At 53.7% G+C, this 18,763-nt stretch overlaps 1 protein-coding gene across 1 annotated transcript; it reads right to left on the bottom strand.

Moving 5' to 3' along the window:
- Window positions 1–10,141: 10,141 nt before the first annotated feature.
- Window positions 10,142–12,132, bottom strand: NOG (noggin). The gene has a single exon (XM_061390029.1). It carries the CDS (start codon window positions 11,528–11,530, stop codon window positions 10,832–10,834), a length of 699 nt encoding a protein of 232 aa, XP_061246013.1. The 5' UTR covers window positions 11,531–12,132; the 3' UTR covers window positions 10,142–10,831.
- Between the last annotated feature and the right edge of the window lie 6,631 nt (window positions 12,133–18,763).

Below are 18,763 nucleotides of genomic sequence, written 5' to 3'. Positions count from 1 at the left end.
AGAAGGGTGATGCTCCGGCCCTGAGATTGGCCAGACGGAAGGGGACTGTCATTGACTGGGCCCCTGCACCTCACCTGGAGCTGCCTGCATGGAACCCACTAGAACACCCCAACAGCCCGGAAAGGTGGATATTACGCCCGCTTTAGATATGTGGAAACTAAATCTCAGGGAAGTCAGGCGTCATAACTGAGGCCCACAACTCAGGGCCGTAGACCAGGGCTCAAACCCAGGCTGGTATTCACTTCCAAATCCAAGGGTCCCTCCCTACCCCCACATCAAGCTCCTTTCTCAGGCAGAAAGGCTTTTGCCTCCAGGGCAAGTTATTCTTCAAGCCTCAGTTTCCTTATCTTTAAAACGATAATAAAAATTCTGGCTGTGCACCCCTGTGAGGTCTGAAACAGATAATGGATGTGAAAGTGGTTTTAAACTGTAAAGCACTGGGTCTGAGTCAGTCATTGTGTAATGTTATTATTCCCTGGGCAGGAAAAGATCAAGTTTTAACTGTCCAGCAGATAAGGCAATCTGTCTGATTTTTAAGGATTTCGGATATGGGGAAAGGTGACTTTTCCACCCACGCCTCAAGAGTCTTGAAATTTTCTCCAGGAATCCCTCATTGCTATCTAGCTCCTGATGGAAACTGTATTTTGGGGGTGGAGTTCCTTTTATTCGAAGTGTCCTCGATTTGGTAAAAGAGTGTATCTGGCAACTTATCCTTCCCCACATCCTCCAGTGAGCAGAGATCTTGGGCGTCAGTAGCCTGGGAGTCGCTGTAATCCCCAGAACTGATAGCATCATCTGAACAGTCCTGGCTCCTGGCTCTATATCACACATTGGGGCACATTCTTAAATTTTCCCTGGATCACTATTTAACTGGAGATGGATTTTGAGCTCTGGTATCCTCAGAGCCCCAGACAGAACATGGCTGATACCAGAAGCTGATCAGTTACTGCTGCTTCATGTATTCAGTGTGATCATTTATCCCTATGTATATATGAGCATCTGTATCTGCTCCAAACTGCACCAGAGCCCAGGGATACCACGATGAATAAAATAGAGGGAGGTGACAGTCTACTGGAAGAGACAGAGTAAGCAAAGAATGGCAAGTTATAACTACTAGCTGGGGTTTCCCGCCCTGGCTCAGTGGTGAAGAACTCGCCCACCAATGCAGGAGACACGGGTGAGCTCCCTGACTACTGAGCCACAACTACAGAAGCCCGAGTGCCCGAGAGCCTGTGGCCCACAAGCAGACACGCCGCTGCAGTGAGAACGCCACACACCGCCCACATACTTCGCAGAGTAGCCCCCGCTTACTGCGAAGAGAGACGCCCATGCGCCGCAGCGAAGACCCGGCCCAGCCAGAAAAAGAGATACATGAAATTACGTACAAAAACACAACTAACTACCGATTGGGACTTATCCTGTGACGAACAGGTCCGGAGAGCCGAGGGAGTGTGGAGAGAGGGCCCTGACCTGCTTGCTGCAGGAGAGGGCTCTAAAGGGCAGGGTGGTGTTTAGGGGTGCTTGTGGCAGCGAGAGCACCCCTGAGTTGAAGGGAGCGCGGGGGCTCAGGCCCTGCACAGCGGGGGGCTTGGTATGTGAGCGAACCTGCTGGAGAGACTGTGTGCCTGGGGCGCAGAGGCAGGGGCGGGGGCCTCGGCCTGGGAAGGACTGTGGCCTTTATCCCCGAGAGTGATGAGAAGCCACTGAGAAGTTTTAAGCAGGGGAGTGACAAGACCACATGTGTGTCTTAAGGTCACTTGGGCAACAGCGTGGAGAATGGATTGGAGCTGGGCGAGCGTGGAATCAGGGAGACTGGCTGGGATTATGAACTCAGAGAGCACAAAACCCCTCTGAGTCCCCCGGCAGAGAGCTGAGCGCGGTTTGGATCTTGGAGCCACCATCAGCGAGTGTGCAAGGTCGGGAAAGTCACTAAGCTTCCTGTTTCCCCAGGCTTCCACATCTGTAAAATGGGGGAAGGACGACTTCCCTTGCCTGACTAATCTTTCCCCCTTAATTCCATAAGTTGAATACCAGTTGGGAGTCCTTTGCAACATGGGCTGGGAAGAGGCTGCCAAAACCAGCCACTGCAGGGCCTGTTTGCCTCGGCAGGTGTGCACCACCTGATCGTCCTTATGCCCGTTCCGTAGACCAGCTGCATGGCCACAGATGTGTGGCTGGTCTCCTGAGCCCAGCTCCAAGCAGAGAGAAATAACAGCAGCCGGATGTCCTGTTACTGATGGAGAAGAAAATGGCAACCCACTCCAGTGTTCTTGCCTGGAGAATCCCCGGGACAGAGGAGCCTGGTGGGCTGCCATCTATGGGGTCGCACAGAGTTGGACATGACTGAAGCGACTTAGCGGCAGCAGCAGTCCCGTTACTGATGGCCCCAGCTCGTCCTGCTGCCAACACCTGGAATGAGCCTGGGAGCATCCATCCTTTCCTCCACTTCTGTGAGCTTCAGCTCTCCTATCAGTGAAACAAGCCTGTGCACATCGATCCTTCCAGGCAATATCTGTGACGTGCTGCTATAGGTTAGGCCCTGGGGACACAAGACAGATCTATCTCCTTCCCTTGGTTCACTCTCATTGCACATAAAACTATGTATATGAAAATGCTCTTAAAAATTCTAATACTCTTTGTGCTTAGAACAACTGTAAAGGGAGGGTTGAGCTAGAAATCTGGAAATTCTGCTTCTGCCCCCAGTTCTCTTCCAAGGTAAGTAGACCTTGAACACACGTCAATTGACCTTGAGTTGACAGGCCTGTTTCTGGAGTCGGATGAAGGAGTTTAGATGTTGTAATTCTATCTATCCTTGAAATCTGGATCCTCTTCCCAAATTCTGTACCTGGCTTCCCTTAGCACTTCCTTTTTTCTTATTTTAAAGACTCGACATTTGCTTTTGACTCTCAGTCCCCTCCTTATATTGAGTCCAGGGGTCTCAAATGCGTGACGCCTACAGTGGCTCTGTAGGGAATATGATGAGTGAGGCATGCATGGGGAAAGCTGGGGCTGTGGTAAAAGAAAGGGGGTTTGTGCAGTTTGAAGGGGAGAGCTTCCTTTCAGCTCCAGAAAAATTCTTTTATTCAAAGAGGCGGGCTGGATCTAATTTCCGTTCTCCTTTAAAGCATCTCGGTTTTGTCCTTTTCTCCCCCCCGCCCCCCATCACACCGTCCTCCAGAGCCAGATGACAGTAGCAGTCTCACGCGTGGCCTTCCAGCCCACCGTTTTACCTTTCTGAATCTCCCCCACTTCCTCCCTTATTCAAGAAACGACACTGACTCCCTGTAGACCCCAAGTCAGTTCACTGCACTTTACCTGGGATTGACTGAACACTCACCAGGATAGGTAAGGTACTGGATGCTGTGGAGACAAAAAGCATGAGTTACAATCAACAATTCTGTTACTTAAAAATCACGTGGACTGGGAGAGGGTTTAACCTTTGTGTTACTGACCTTAGAGTCTGGTGAAAATGACAGACTCCACTCCCAGAAAAAAACACAATACAAATAGGTAACTGCAAATCATAAATACTAACTACAGACTGTGACGCATCCTGTGAAGAAAAGGTCCTGAGAGCCAGCAGAGGATTAATAGAGGGGCCTGACCTGCGTCCCAGCCTGGACACCCCTCTTCTAAGCACCAGAGGTTAAGAACCCCCTTCCTTAAGAAACTGAAGCGCTCAGGGCTTAGTGTGATGCAGAGAAGGGGGATGCTTCATTCTTGCCAGGGAAGCCCTAATGCAGGAGACACAATGTCCCTTTGAAATCAGAGTCCTGGATTTGAGCTTCCACCTGCTGGATATGTGCCCTTGGGCCAGTCTCGTAACCTTTCTGAGCCTCACGTTCCTCATCTGTATAACGGCAGTAAATGCTCCTCCTTTCACAGAGACAACAAAACAAGCAAGGCGAAGCGCGGGCTGGCAGCATCACTCCGAGTGTCGGGACCTTCTGTGCTCCTTGGCCTCTCTCCCAGCTTTGCCTGTGCTCCTTTCTTCATATCACCCCCAAATGCAAGTCCCTTTGGTGCTATCAGGACCCATCTGTCTGCTGGGGGAAATCCTACTGCTCCCCAAGCCCAGAATGTTTGTTTATCCCTGCCCTCTTTCATTTGCTCTGTCCTTACGGTTCATTCATTCATTCACTCACTCATCTCGATGATAGACTGAAAGATTCTCCAGGCTTCTCAGATTCCTCCCTCTTCTGGACAAGCCTGGGATCTCCGTGTGTGTGTGTGTGTGTGTGTGTGTGTGTGTGTGTGTGTGCACGGGTGTGTAGGAGGGGGGTGGGGTGCGAGGAAGTGCTTCCGTCTTAGATTCCTTGTCTGTGCCTGGCCCCTTGCAGGCCAGACACATCAGGTCTTTCTGACCTTCCTCTCAGTCCTCACTTCAAATCAGCCACCAAATCCTCTCCAGGCCTCTGGCAAATTATCTTTTCATTCACTGGCATTGCTGTTCCTCAGGTATCAACTCTTAACTGATGTTTTTCTGGACCTTGGCAAGTTCCTCCTTAACGAATTTTCCAAGCTGTTATCCCACTTCCAATCCATCCTGGACACAGGCACCAAACTTAATTTGAAAATGACAGTCTCTTAATTTGAACACACAGTCTCCTGTGTCTGGGGCATACAACACAGAGTTTAGCCGATAGAAAGTGATTATGGTAGATTAAAGACAGCCCCCGATTCTTTGTTATTGTTTCTACTGAGCAGTGATGTTCATGAAATTAAAAGACGCTTACTCCTTGGAAGGAAAGCTATGACCAACCTAGATAGCATATTCAAAAGCATAGACATTACTTTGCCAACAAAGGTCCATCTAGTCAAGGCTATGGTTTTTCCAGTGGTCATGTATGGATGTGAGAGTTGGACTGTGAAGAAAGCTGAGTGCCGAAGAATTGATGCTTTTGAACTGTGGTGTTGGAGAAGACTCTTGAGAGTCCCTTGGACTGCAAGGAGATTCAACCAGTCCATTCTGAAGGAGATCAGCCCTGGGATTTCTTTGGAAGGAATGATGCTAAAGCTGAAACTCCAGTACTTTGGCCACCTCATGAGAAGAGTTGACTCATTGGAAAAGACTGATGTTGGGAGGGATTGGGGGCAGGAGGAGAAGGGGGCGACAGAGGATGAGATGGCTGGATGGCATCACCAACTTGATGGACGTGAGTCTGAGTGAACTCCAGGAGATGGTGATGGACAGGGAGGCCTGGCGTGCTGCAATTCATGGGCTCACAAAGAGTCAGACACGACTGAGCAACTGAACTGAACTGAACTGATGTCTAATTCCCTTCCCTTGGAATCTGTGCTGGTGTTAGACAACACTTGCTTAACCATAGACTGTGGCAGAAACAAGGTCCTGGGACTTTTGAGACAATTTCATAAGAAGTCTTGCAGCTTCCATTTAGATCTCTTGGAACACCTTCTCTTAGAGCCATGGGCTACCATGTACAAAGTCCAATTATTCTGAAGCCACCAGGCTGTGAGAAAACCCAAGCCACATGGAGAAGTCAGTTGTAGGAGTGTTGCTCAGCAGGCCAGTGGAGCTCCCAGCCCCCAGAGAGGTGAAGCCGTTTGGGAGTGGACCCTCCCGCATTCCGATGACTCCATGAGTGTCAGAGATGAACTGCCCAGCTGAGGCCTTCCCAAAGTCCCGACCCATAGAATCATGAGCAAAATAAAATGGTTGTTCGAAGACTGTCAGTTTTGGTGTAGCTCATTACATATCAGTAATAACCAAAATGGGCTTCCCAGGTGGCACTTGTGGTAAAGAACCTACCCGCCAATACAAGAGATGCTGGAGACACAGGTTCGGTCCCTGGGTTGGGAAGATCCCCTAGAGAAGGAAATGGCAACATACTCCAATATTCTTTCCTGGGGACTCCCACGTACAGAGGAGCCTGGAGGGCTGCGGGCCATAGGGTTGCAAAGTTGGACACACTGAAGTGACTTAGCATGCACACAATAACCACAACAGCGCTCAAAAACTGCTGAGTGAATAAATAATTCTTTTGCTGCAGGGTGCTAATGGCGTCACTGCCCTACTCAAGAGTGCCTCATGGCTCCCTATTGCCTGAGCAATAGTGTTTTGTGCCCTTAGTTGGCATTCAAGGTTCTTCATCATTAGGCTTCAGCCTGCTTTTCAGACCTCACTGTCTGCTCTCACTTGGGGTGGATCCATCCTACACTGAAGTTTGAGCTGTTTCCCATACATGCAGACACTTTTCCAGCAATATGTCTTTGCTTATGCATGCTGCCTTTTCCATCTAAATGCCCTTTCCTCTCATGGCCTCACCTCAGTAGGTCCGCAATCAATTGTCCTTGTGAGTCAGATGCCTCCTCTGGTTGCCCAGGCCAGCAGGGAGCCCACCTCCTCTCTCTGGCCCAGGTTCATCTGCTGATTTGTTTAGCTCCTCTTTCAGCGCATACCCGGTTCTTTCTTACCTCCACTCCTTATTTTGGGGAGGGGGTGAGTGAGAGAGGTCCTGGCACCTAACAGGGTACACAAAAATGTCCTGTGTGTTGTCCCAGGCATGGATCCTTGCAGAGCTTGAGTTGAGCCTGGACAGCTCAACTCAATGCAGGAGTAGGTTCTTTACCATGTAATGTAGCAGGCGGCGTCTTCCAAGCCAGGTGTATGTGTACTTGGATCAGGGAGGGGTATTCAGAGGAAATGTAGGCTTTAGCATAAGCTCAGATTTTTGAGCCATCACCGTGCCACTGACTGTATCACTTTGGGTGAAACGCTTCAACTTTCTGAGCTCCAATTTCCTTATTTGGAAACTAAAGACTTCAGATGAGAATGTGTATAAAGGGCCTAGCTCAGCTCTTGGCACATGGCAAGCCATTAATAACTGTTCGCTGAACAGATGCAACAGGATGGTTGATCACCTTCCTGATGATCAGTTACAATTATGGCAATATTGGACAGAACGCTCTCTCACACCCCTCCCCCACCAATACATAAAAATTGGGGAGGGGGGAAGAGAACAGTGAAGAGGCGCCATGGAGACCGAGTCACCCTCAGCTAGATTAATCTGTGTGATCTTCAGCAAGCCCCCCCTGAGGTCTCAGTCTTCTCATCTGTAAATCGAGGAGTGGGCATTGGAATCTAAGCTCCCCTCCAGCTTGGGCATTCCAAAAGCATTAAAGAAAAAGGATGAATCACCCCTTCAAAATACCAGTATGGGCTGGGCCCTCCGCCTGCTGTCCACGTCCAGCACAGCTAAGAGCTCTTAATGCACAGCCAGCCTCCCCCTGCAGCTGCCACCAAACTTCAAGCCCCTTTCCCAGGAGTCTCAGAAGCAAGACTGATAATGGACCCCTGGCCTTCTCCATCTCAACAGGGAACCAGATCCCATTCCCAGACTCCAGGGGCCAGAGGGCCCTCCCCTAAGGGGGCTGGCTTTCCGTGGACATTTGGCCTCGGTGTGCTTGTGCGTCAAGTGTGGGGGTGCTGGAAGGGGGAAGGAAGGGAAAAAAGGGAAGAGTTGAAAACAGAAGAGGGTTGATCAGTGAATTTGGGCAATCGGGGCAGGAGGACTAGGGTGCTGGGAAACCTTGCCATTCTCTTCCAGGATTTTGAAAAAGTAGAAGTGTCTGCATCAGTAATAGTGATAAATCTCCATTCTGGCGGGGGGGGGGGGGGGCGTGGTCCCTCAGCAGCTGCATAAATTCATAGACACGGGCTGTCAAAGCCTCAGAAGACACCGAGATCAATTTTCCTTCTTACAGGAGGTAGGCACGAGGTGACCGCAGAGGACAGTTTCTGGCCTCTCTGCCCAGAGCTCTCTACTCCTTTCCGCGTTGATGCTATTATTAGTATTATCAACATTAATAATAATGGAGACGTAACCGGCTGTGCGTTAGTCACAAGGTTCCAGGAGCCAGCACCGCCTTCTCTCTCTTGTGGGGCTGGCTGGGTTCTGCTGGATCTTCTCTGCTGGTCCGGAACCCCTGCGGGTCTGCCCTTTGGTTCTGTCTGTCCAGGGGTCTGTCTGTTGCTGGTCACGTCTGCAGCCCGGGTCCTCCTAGCTCCCGCGGACTCCCGCTCTGAAAGCCGAGAAGCTCGCCGGCTGCGAGCGGGTTTTCCAAGTGGGCAGGGGTGGGGAGGAGGGGCAGGCGGGCCTGAGGGCGGAGGGAGGAGGGGGCGTCGCGAGGGGAAGACCTCGCATTGTAATCCAATGACATTGCCAACGTGGGGGCGGGGGCGCTGGCCTCGGCGCGCTCTCCGAGTTTTGGCTGCCCGCCCAGCTGGGAATAACTCTCTTCGCATAATTCGCGTGTTTACCAGGCATGAAAATTCTTGCTTTCGGCTCCCCCCGCCCCGTAAGCCCCCTCCTCTTCCCCCCCGCCCCACCTCCCCCGCCCTGTGCAAGAGAAATTCTGTCTAAAAAAATATTGGCCCGGGGCACAGAAAGTTTTGCATAAATTCATAAGTGATGAATGGCTGATTTTAACATTATTTGGGTATTTGTCAGAACTTAACAAATATACATGGGGACGGCGGTTCATAAACTTAAACATCTCAATATCCCCTTTCTTCTGGAAATAAATTACGTTTGTTTGCCGGGCTTGGAGTCTTAAGGTAGCCGACATTAGGAATATTTTAAAAGCCATCATCCATCGAGCATGTCTCCCAGGCGCCAGGAAGATTAAATGAAAGAATCATAAGATGGAGGTCTTTAACTTTTAATCCTTTTACAATGAAGCCTCAGATAGTCGCGGGGGCAGGGTGCCCTCTCTGGGGGGAATAATGCCGTTATTCCTCTGCTCTCAGTTAATGAATACCCTAACGTCTGTCCCACGGCTGACGGAGGCAGCGCCGGGGAGGGGGTCCGGCTCCCGAGCCAGGCTATTGAAACGAGGAGCCACCGAGGCTGCGTCGGGAGGGAAGAAAGCGCCCGGCTGGAGGGACGGGGCGGGCGGGGCCGGGGGCTCGGCGGCTGCGCCGGGGACCAGCGCAGGTTTGAAATAATTAGCATAGATTCCCCGGGACTCCGGCCTGGGGGGCGGGACGCCGGGAGGGAGGCGCGGGGAGGTGGCCAGGGGGTGGGGAGGGAGCACAGGAGAGCGACTGCGGAGTCCAAGATAAATAAAAGGAGTGCTGAGCGGTGTCAGGAAGCCGGCCCACGTGGAGCGGCGCGGATGGGCGCCACCGCGGGCTGAGGCGCAGGGACGCGCGCGAGTCCCGAGCCGGCCTCGGGACGCTGGCTTCTCGAGGGGTGGGGTGGGGGACATGTTTTGCACGTCCCTTTAAGAGGTCACAGGCCTGTTGCCCACTATGGAACCCACACGCTCAAAGATCTGACTCCGATTTCGCCTCCCTATCCCACCCCCATGTGGAGTAAGTGTCCAGAGGGGGGCAAACCCGGTGCCCAGCTGCAGATCCCCGGGGGTGACGTCTTTTCACCCAAATTCGGACTCCTCTGAGCCCTTCTTAGGTCTCAGAGGAGGGAGGAGGAGGTGAGTGTCAAATCTCCCAGCTATCCCCCGTAATTCTGGCCGAGGGCCTGGATTTCGGGGCCTCAGACCTGCAGGACCCTGGAGGCTGTGAGTGTAGATTCCAAGGGATCGCCTCCCCATAGCTTCCGGGAGTGCAAAGGGTTAACGCGGGCGGGTTGCTGGAGGGGTGGCGGGGGGAGATGTGCGAAGCGGGAGGGGTGGCGGGATCTGGGTGGGCGCGCTCTGATCTCCCTCCTCCACCCCCCCATTCCTCGGGGGTCAAGTTTCAGCGGCACTCCGCCCCCAGGGTAGGTGTGAAAGACACGTGTCCCCATTGTGAAGGGCCTGTCAGGCAGGACAAAGCGGCCGCCCACCCTCCCCCCCCCCCCACCCCCGCCCCTCGGCCCAGCCTGGGGTCAGCTCCAGGGGGCCGGCTGGGTGTCGAGGTCATGATGGGCCCGAGCTTTGGTGACATAGGGAGAAAAGGCTGGGAGACTGGGAGGAGGCCACGTGATGCTCAAGTGAGGAGTTTGAGAATAGCCCCCCCCCCCATGAAAAACTGAGCGGTCACTTCCATCACCCCAGAAGAAGGGATGAGCCCCTTCTCCCAACAGGCAGCGTAAGCACAGCGGCACCCCCTACCCGCCCCTCCCACCCCCAACCCCCCATCAATCACCAACACAGAGAATCGCAGTGTGGAGCGCAGTCGGTTTTAGTGGTTTTCTTTAATCCTGCTCTGCACTTCTTTCTCATTTACTACACGGGATATTATAAAGAATAAATAGCAGATACTCTTAATTTACAATGATTAGTCATTCCATTTGTTCTCTATATTTACAATAACTGTAAAATAACATTGAACTCTATAGCTTCTTCGAGGTCCAAGGAAAACCAAAACACTTTCCGAAGAATGGAAAATAGCTTTTTAAAAGTCCCTCTACAAAAGTTCTCCCCTCTCTTTGTACTTTAAGAAAAAATAACTTTCCCCCCCTCCCCTGCTTCGCCATGCGAAGGGCACTGTAATATAAATAGCAGGTTAACATTATTAGCAACAACCAGAATAAGTCTCTCTTTTCTCTGTTCGTTTTTTCCTTTTGCTTAAAATTTTTTTAAAAATACAGTAGAAGCCGGTAACTTTTAACGTATAATACTGACCTTTTAATAAGTAAATTAAAACTGGGACCGTATATACACACAGATATACATTCCTACACAGTTAAACAGTGCATTACATGAACCAGAAAGCTAGGTCTCTGTAGCAAAAAAAAAAAAATAAAATAAAATAAAAGTTCATTGAATCCCCTCGCGAGAGGGTGGTGGAACTGGTTGGAGACCGTGCGGGGGGCGTCGGTGGGGATCGATCAAGTGTCCGGGTGCGGGCGGGGGGCCCTGAGTTCTAGCATGAGCACTTGCACTCGGAAATGATGGGGTACTGGATGGGAATCCAGCCGCAGCGCTGGCCCCCGCGCCGCTGACAGCGCCACCGCAGCACCGTGAGGTGCACGGACTTGGACGGCTTGCACACCATGCCCTCGGGCACCGAGCACGAGCGCTTGCTGAAACAGCTGCCCACCTTCACGTAGCGCGGCCAGAAGCGGCTGCCCAGGTCGTTCCACGCGTACAGCACCGGGCAGAAGGTCTGCGACCACAGCCACATCTGTAACTTCCTCCGCAGCTTCTTGCTCAGGCGCTGCTTCTTGCCTGGGGCCAAGCCCTCGGAGAACTCCAGCGCTTTGATCTCGCTCGGCATGGCCCCCGACGGCCGCTGCCGCAGCAGCTGGTCCAGCTCGGCTAGGTCCTCGGCGCCCCCGGCCGCCACCCCGCCCCCGCCCGGCCGGTCCTCGGGGGGCGAGGTGGCCATGAAACCCGGGTCGTAGTGGCCCCCGAGCAGCGAGCGCAGCAGCGTCTCGTTCAGATCCTTCTCCTTGGGGTCAAAGATAGGGTCCGGGTGTTCGATGAGGTCCACCAGGGGCAGGTTGTCGCTGGGAGCCGGGCGGATGTGGAGATAGTGCTGGCCGCCGGCCGGTGCCACCCGCAGCCCCAGGACCACCACCAGGGCGTAGAGGGTGACCCCCAGGCTGGGGCAGCGCTCCATGCCTCCGGCGCGCGCCCGGGGCTGCTGCTTCGTCCCGCGTCCCCGGAGGAGAGCACGCCGAGCCCGCGGCGCCGCCGCGCTCCCCCGTCTCTCCGGAGGCGGCTCACCCGAGGCTGGGCAGGCGCAGGGCCGGCAGCATGAGTCGCCCGCAGAGCCCTTCGCGCGGCGCCGGCTCCCACCCGGGCGGAAAGGAGGCGCGCAAGCGGGCCGCCACTCTCCTCCCGGCTCTACGCGGGCAGGCGGCCGCGGCGGGGCATCCGAAACCACTCCAGGGCGACCGCGGGCGCGGGGGGCGCCGGCTGCTCGCTGCTTTCCCGGGCCGGCGGCGGCGCGGGGCGCGTGGACTGGCCGCTCTCCCCGCCTCCTTCTCCCGCAGCTCGTCGTCCGGCCGCTCGGGGCAGCGCCGCGGCTCGGGCCGGTCCTCGGGGCACTTCCCTCCGCCCGCTCGGGGCTCGGCGGCCGGCTCTGCCCGGCGGACTCCAGCGGCGGCGGCGGCGGCGGCGGCGGCGGCGTCCGCGCACGTTGGCACCGGTTTGTCTGTCTCGCAGGGTCCAAGCCTTTAAATTTCCTGCACTTTCAGCTCCATCACCATGGAAACCACTGACTCTCTCGGCGTTGCCCCCTCCCCCTTCTTCCCCCCAAACAACAACCCCACCCCCCACTTCTCCACCCCCGAGGAGCCGGAGCCGCACAGGCTCCGGGGGAAGCCGCCTGCACTCGCCGCGGAGGCGGCGGCGGCGGCTTCGAAAGCGCCCGGGCTGTGCCCCGCCGGACCCAGATGCCCCGGGAAGCCGACAGCCCGGCTGCCCGCCGGAGCTCACAGGCGGCGGCGGCGGCGGCGGTGGCGCTTGGCAGGTCTCCGCGCAATTTTCTCTCTCCCCCACCACCCACCCCCCTTCTCCTCCTCCGGCAAAATGCACCGCCCCCCTCCTTTCTCCTGGAGCAATGCAACTGGGGCTCTAGGCGCCCCGCCAGGGCCAGTCCCGGGGAAGGCTCGCGGCTGCGCTGGAACCGGGCTGGAGGGTGCAGGGCCGGTTTTGGGGGGTGGTCGAGGCGGGGGTGGGAAGATCCTCACTAGCTGGGTACTCTGCCCCGGGAGGGGAGCTGCGGGGCGGTGCTGGGGGCTCGCTTCTCGGTGTAGTTCGGTGCAAGGAATGTCTCCATGTGCAGGGAGCTTTTTCCCGGGGCGCGTCTCGCCTTCTTCTCTCCCGGGCTCGGTCTAAGTCCCCTCCCCCTCCCCCCAACGCGCGCGCACAGACACACACACTCACACACAGACACACACACACACACTTTGCGCCGGAGGACTCCAGGAGCCGCAGCGTTGCGCAGCGTGATGCAATTCCTAGGAAGCCTCCGGCCCGTGTGTTACCCGGGCCCTCAAGGGGGTCCGCTCCTCACCCTCCCCGTCCCCTCGGCCGGGCCCTGCACCCTGAGTGGCCGAGCTGGAGGGGCGCGTCCGGCTTCAGGGGCTCCCCTCGCCCTCCCGGCTCCGCGCGGCCGCGTCTCGGCTCCCTGGGGGCGGCGCGCCCTCTGCCGGCCCTCGGCGAGCCCTGCACCCGGAGCTGGAGGGGGGGCCCGGAGAGGTGGATTTGTTTGCTGTCCACTTGGCCCTACTCGGTTTGTTTCAGTGTCCGCGTCGTTGTGTGGACGTGGACGTGCTGATGTGCGTGTGTGTGCGTGCGCGCTGACGAGTGAGTCTGTTCCGTTCTTTCGAAGAGGAACTGGCGGCAGGGCACCTGAGTCCTGGCAGGGGTCCGCCCTGCTGGGACTGTGTTAACCTCGGATGAGCCACTGTTGTAGCACCGCACACCTTACTTTCTGCGTTAGCGACATAACCACACGACTCTTCCGATCTGCCTTTCCGTGGTTCTGAATAAACCTCCATGATGCCTTCTCTTCCAGAAGTCTGTCTCTTATGGAGGTGGATATTGAAATGACACTTCTGGTCATTTTTTTCCTTGAATGAGGGGCTGAATCCAAGCTTGAACACTCAAACTCAGGTTCCTTTGAGGGGCTGTGATTGGAGTCTGGAAAAAGCTGGAGAACAGAGACTCGGTGTGGAAGACTCAAGTATTCACAGCGTTCCACGGAGTGGAGTTAGAAGTCTGGTTTTGACAGCCTGAATCACTCCAGTTTCTTTCCCCAAAGACCTGTTTTTTTCCTTTCAACCTGTGCGGCTTCCCTCCCACCCCACCCCACCCCACCCCCACCCCCAGGAAACACACAGAAGTTTATCATCTAAGGAAACACACTTTGTTCCGAGGCACAGTATTTCTGGAAAACCCCAGCAATTGGGAGGGATGGCTAGTTTCAGCCAAAAACAGTTCCTTAAACTTTCAGGTCCAGACAGTATCTAGAATTAGACAATCAAGGTACTGCCTACAAGGAAATCTTGCTTTGATGAATACAGGAGATAAAAACAACCAATCGGTTGCGTGAATTGGATTGATTCTGAAATAAGGTGGGACTAGAACCTCGCACACAGTAGGGCTCTTAAACCGCACTCCTTTCTTTTTGATGTGCTTTAGGGGGCTTGGCACTGGTTTGTTTTCTTAGGAAGATTAAATGTTCCAGAACAGTTCTGCCACTGCTGTGAATTAACTAAGAGAATAATTTTTCAGTAAAGAGTTCAAAAGGTTAAATTGTAGCCCAGCTTTCCCGAGATGGCGGGTTCCTGTTAGTGACGTTCTCTTGTGCTGTCTTCTCTTCCATTGATCTCTTCTCCTTTCCTTCAAATCACCTGTTTTTGTTTGAAAAGCAGCCCAGATCCTTCAGTCCTTTATTTAGATGGGGTAGAATGAAAACAATCCATGTCAGACAATAGATTGGGTGACCTGTTTATAGAATGTCCACCGGGTGAAGACTCTGGAGAGGAAACACAAAGGAGAGAAGGAACTCACAATCAATTGCTACCATCCAAGATGTTTGCAGTCCAGGGAAGGGGGATATGATAAGTGTATGAAGAAAACTTTAGCAGAGCGTGGGAAAAAAAATCTCTAAATTCCCCTAAGAGCATAAGACTAGTGTTTTGCAATCTTTTAAAACACTCATGCCCACTTTTGGTAAATATTGCAATTTCATGCTATCTTCTGAATGTTTGAAATTTTATAGTACATTATGATGATTCCCTGGTGGTTCAGATGGTAAAGAATCTGCCTGCAATGCAGGAGACCCGGGTTCGATCCCGGGTCAGGAAGGTCCCCTGGAGAAGGAAATGGCAACCCACTCCAGTATTCTTGCCTGGAGAATTCCATGGACAGAGGAGCCTGGCAGACTACAGTCCATGGGTTCCCAAAGAGTCGGACATGACTGAGCAACTTCACTTTCACTTTCATGATGACCCAAAAGTCGAAACAATTATAAGCTATGGTCTGTTCAAACCACACTTCCTCTTTTTCAATGTGGAGTTCTGAAATGCCCCACTTGGGGCGCCTGCAATCACATCCCCACTCCCTGCCACACTAGCATAGCCCATATACTTAGGTACTGGGTGAATCTGGGCATGCTGTTTACCAGACGCTGCTGCTGCTGCTGCTGCTAAGTCACTTCAGTCGTGTCCGACTCTGTGCGACCCCATAGACGGCAGCCCACCAGGCTCCCCGGTCCCTGAGATTCTCCAAGCAAGAATACTGGAGTGGGTTGCCATTTCCTTCTCCAATGCATGAAAGTGAAAAGTGAAAGTGAAGTCGCTCAGTCGTATCCGACTCTCAGCGACCCCATGGACTGCAGCCCACCAGGCTCATCTGTTCATGGGATTCTCCAGGCGAGAGTACTGGAGTGGGGTGCCATCTCCTTCTCCACTAAGTACTACTAATACCTTAATAGTGAGCTGAACTGTAGCTGGGCTTGATGAAGAAAAAGGATATATTTGTCTGAGTAGATTGAGGAGGAGATCTGAGTTTGCATAAAAAAGGGAAGCACACCATATCAGGGACGGCCAAAAGAGCTGGGGTGTGGGGAATGGGACAGTAACTGTCATAAACAGAGAAACTCAGCATAAAGACAACCTTCACACCAGGTGGATCTCAGTTAGAATTCTGGTCCTGCCACTCACCAGCTGGGCTACCTTCTCAACATGGGCATCTTAACTCCAAACTTCCATTTCCTCCTCTGTGGGACGGGGATCACACACCCCTCTCAGGACTGTGTTCTGTATCCTTTATAGCAATAAAGGAGGCTGTGCTTAGCTCAGTACCCACGGCAGAGTAAACAGTGGATGATAGACTTCCAACATATATTAGTTCTTCTGGGAACCCCACCGCCCTTGACTGGCCATCTCTGATTTGAGCCAGAGGGCCTTGAAGGGCCTGTGCTTCTGTTGGAATCACCCCCAGCACTGTCAGGCCTGCCTTCTGTCCACTCAGCATGTGCAGCTGAGCTGTTCTCCATGGCTCCTGGCCTTCAGGAGCTTAGGGGGCGGGGAGCTAGGATTTCTTGAGGGGGACTCAACAGCTGACCCATTTCCATGGCTCTATTTAAGAAGGAGCTTGCCAAGGGGGACAAAGTGGATATGTTTATTTAAAAAGAAGCTGTGAGTGGTGGGGAGATTAGCCGAAGGAGGGATGGTTATCAGTTTGCTGATCACATCCTGGGGTGGGAAGGGGAGCAGGTGAACATTAGTGGGATTGGCCAGGGCCCTGGGCCTTGGCAGCCTATGTGGGAAGAGTCTCGTCAACAGCGTGACTGCAGGTCCATTCTTGGAGATCTGCTTCCCAAGATTCTATCCCTGTCAAGTGCTCTGGTCAAGGGAGACTGAGGCAGCCTTCTGAACAATGGCTTTGGCAACTCCAGGTCAAGGCAGCAGGACCCCGAGGACACTTAACTTATGCGTCTTTTCTTATTTTCAGCTGATTCGCAAAAAAAATTCAATAACCTTGTTTTATTCTATTTTTTGGCCCTGGAAGCGTAGCCCCGATGAAGCTGTGGGTGACATGCAGAGGATGTGGGGCTTGACTTTGGAAAACCAGCCACCTGCCAGCTCTGTGACCCTGGGTGAGTCACTGCACCTCTCTGAGGCCCCGTGACACAGAGGGGTCAAGGGACAGGAGGCACCGCAGAGGACAAGGCGTGTCAACAACCCTCTTTTAGGCCCCGCATCGTCCCAGGCACAAAATTTGTCACTCTGATTCTGATTGTCTTTTCGGTCCCCTACTTGTTGAATTTTATGGGCTTACTCTTAGTGAGACCCCAGATGGCATCTTTGGGCTTGACCCAACTGAGCAAAATGAAGACAAGTCAGCCACAAGGCTTGTAGGTTGGGAGATTGGTGGGCACCAGGTAGACTGCAGGAGGCCGGGGGAACCCTGGCCAGTTCAGGACCCACAACCAGGGTGGGGGCCAGTGCAGCTTGGCCATGCAGTCTAATATTTTGAGCGTGATTATTTCGGTGATGAGATGCTGGCGACAGCAGAGGAGTTCTCAGCAGCATAGGAAGGGGGGAGGGGTGGGAGGCGAGAAAGAGGAGATGAGGAGGGGAAGGGGAGTCCAGATTGTGGGCTGCGGGGGGCGGGGCGGGGGCGCCGGAGAACGGATAAATAGATGGGCAGTGCGTTTGCAGAGAGAGAGGCAAAGCTAAAGCAAAGGCCGAGGGAGGCAGCGAGAGGTCGCTGGGCCCTGACCGAGCCTCCCTTCCCAGCCTGGCTTCCGTGCCCCCGCCCCGCCCGGCTCCGCTGGGGAAGGGGAGCGCCTCTGGAGCCCGGTGGTTCATTCATCTCCTGATAAACTGTTTATCTGAGTTTTAACGAGGGCGCCTCTCTCCCAGCCCTGGAGACAGCAGCCTCCTCGTGTTTAGCCTGCACTGGCGTGGGGGGCCTGGGGCGGGCGGGGGAGACGCCGCGGCCTCGGCCCGGCTCGCGCTGGGTCTGCCTCGGCCTTTGGCTTTGCAGGGCTGGGGTCTGGGCCTCTCTGGACTCGAGGCTTTTATCTGGAAAGGAAATCTTGTTTTATCGTTTCTCTCGGTTCACTGTGTTGTGTGCTCACACACGCACACACGCACGCACACACACATTCCCTCTCTAAATACACACACACATACACAAATACCTTTAAAAATCAAACACCACTTGGTTCTGAGTTGTGGACTTCTACCACAGGCGACCCAAAATTTCAAAAGGGAAATGAATGGAATGCCACCCCTACAGCAGGGGCAGCACAGGAAAGTGAAGGAGGGAAATGCTGTTCTGTGAACAGGCAACTGTCACCGATAACAGAAACTAAAACCCCAGTTGTTCTAGAACTTGCTTCCCTCTTGCCATTATTCTCCCTTAAGAATCCACACGAGTGCACACTTTAGAGACACTGATACATCTGCTGAGGCGTGCACCTCCCCCATCACAACACACACAGACAGTGCACGCAGACAGACCAGGGTGCACATCCATGCGCGTGCACATCCATGCGCGCGCACACGCACACCACGCATGCTCCCCATGGCCCCCACCCCCCACCCCCGCCGGCCCTCCTTTGCTCCCCAGGCTGTAAGGGTTCCTGGAGACAGTCCCTCTTAGCCACCTACCATGAGGAATTTACACACAGCCCTCCCCCATCAGACACACAAGCACCCATCTCAGTTTAAGCTCACATCTCCCTCACATCCTCTCATCCTGCTGCCTCGATAGATGTTTATTGAGATAATATGGTCTAGCCTCCCTTATCCCCTCAAAGACTCAAGATAACAAGGAGACAGGAACTCAATGGAGTGAAAAATACAGTGAAAACCACTGCTATGTGAGTAGGGTGATTCACAGGTTCCAGCCACTGTTTCTGCCTAAACGCAGAAGTCTCACATCTCTGAATTTTTTCCTAGCCCTTACCTCTGTCTCCTCACCAGCCAAGCATCCATGCAGACTTGGAATGATTTGCTATATCTACCTGCTATCATCCAGGTCTTATTTCTCCATGTAGTCACCAGGCAGGTACCCTGATTGCGGATACTTTCAAAGACTATTGGGAAAATAAAGAAAAATAAATGCGAGATTACAAGTCAGGATGTCAAGTGCCATGATGAAGCACAGAAATGTTGTAGTGCGGGTGGAGGATCCAAAAAAACCTTTTAGGAAATCTAATGTCCAGTGACCAAAGGGCCACTCCTCAGGCTGAGTGAGGAGGGGGCATGGGCTGGATGACACTTGGGGCAGTGTGAGGAGGGAACATGGTCCAAATTCTGTAACAAGCTGACCAGGGCAAGTGCTGGGGTTTGAGGACTAATGGCTGGAAGACTGGGGGCTTATC

Source organism: Bos javanicus, chromosome 19 (genome assembly GCF_032452875.1).
Source record: "Bos javanicus breed banteng chromosome 19, ARS-OSU_banteng_1.0, whole genome shotgun sequence".
NCBI lineage: Eukaryota > Metazoa > Chordata > Mammalia > Artiodactyla > Bovidae > Bos > Bos javanicus.
The sequence above is the reverse complement of the archived record's forward strand: the minus strand, read 5'-3'. Positions and strand labels throughout refer to the sequence as shown.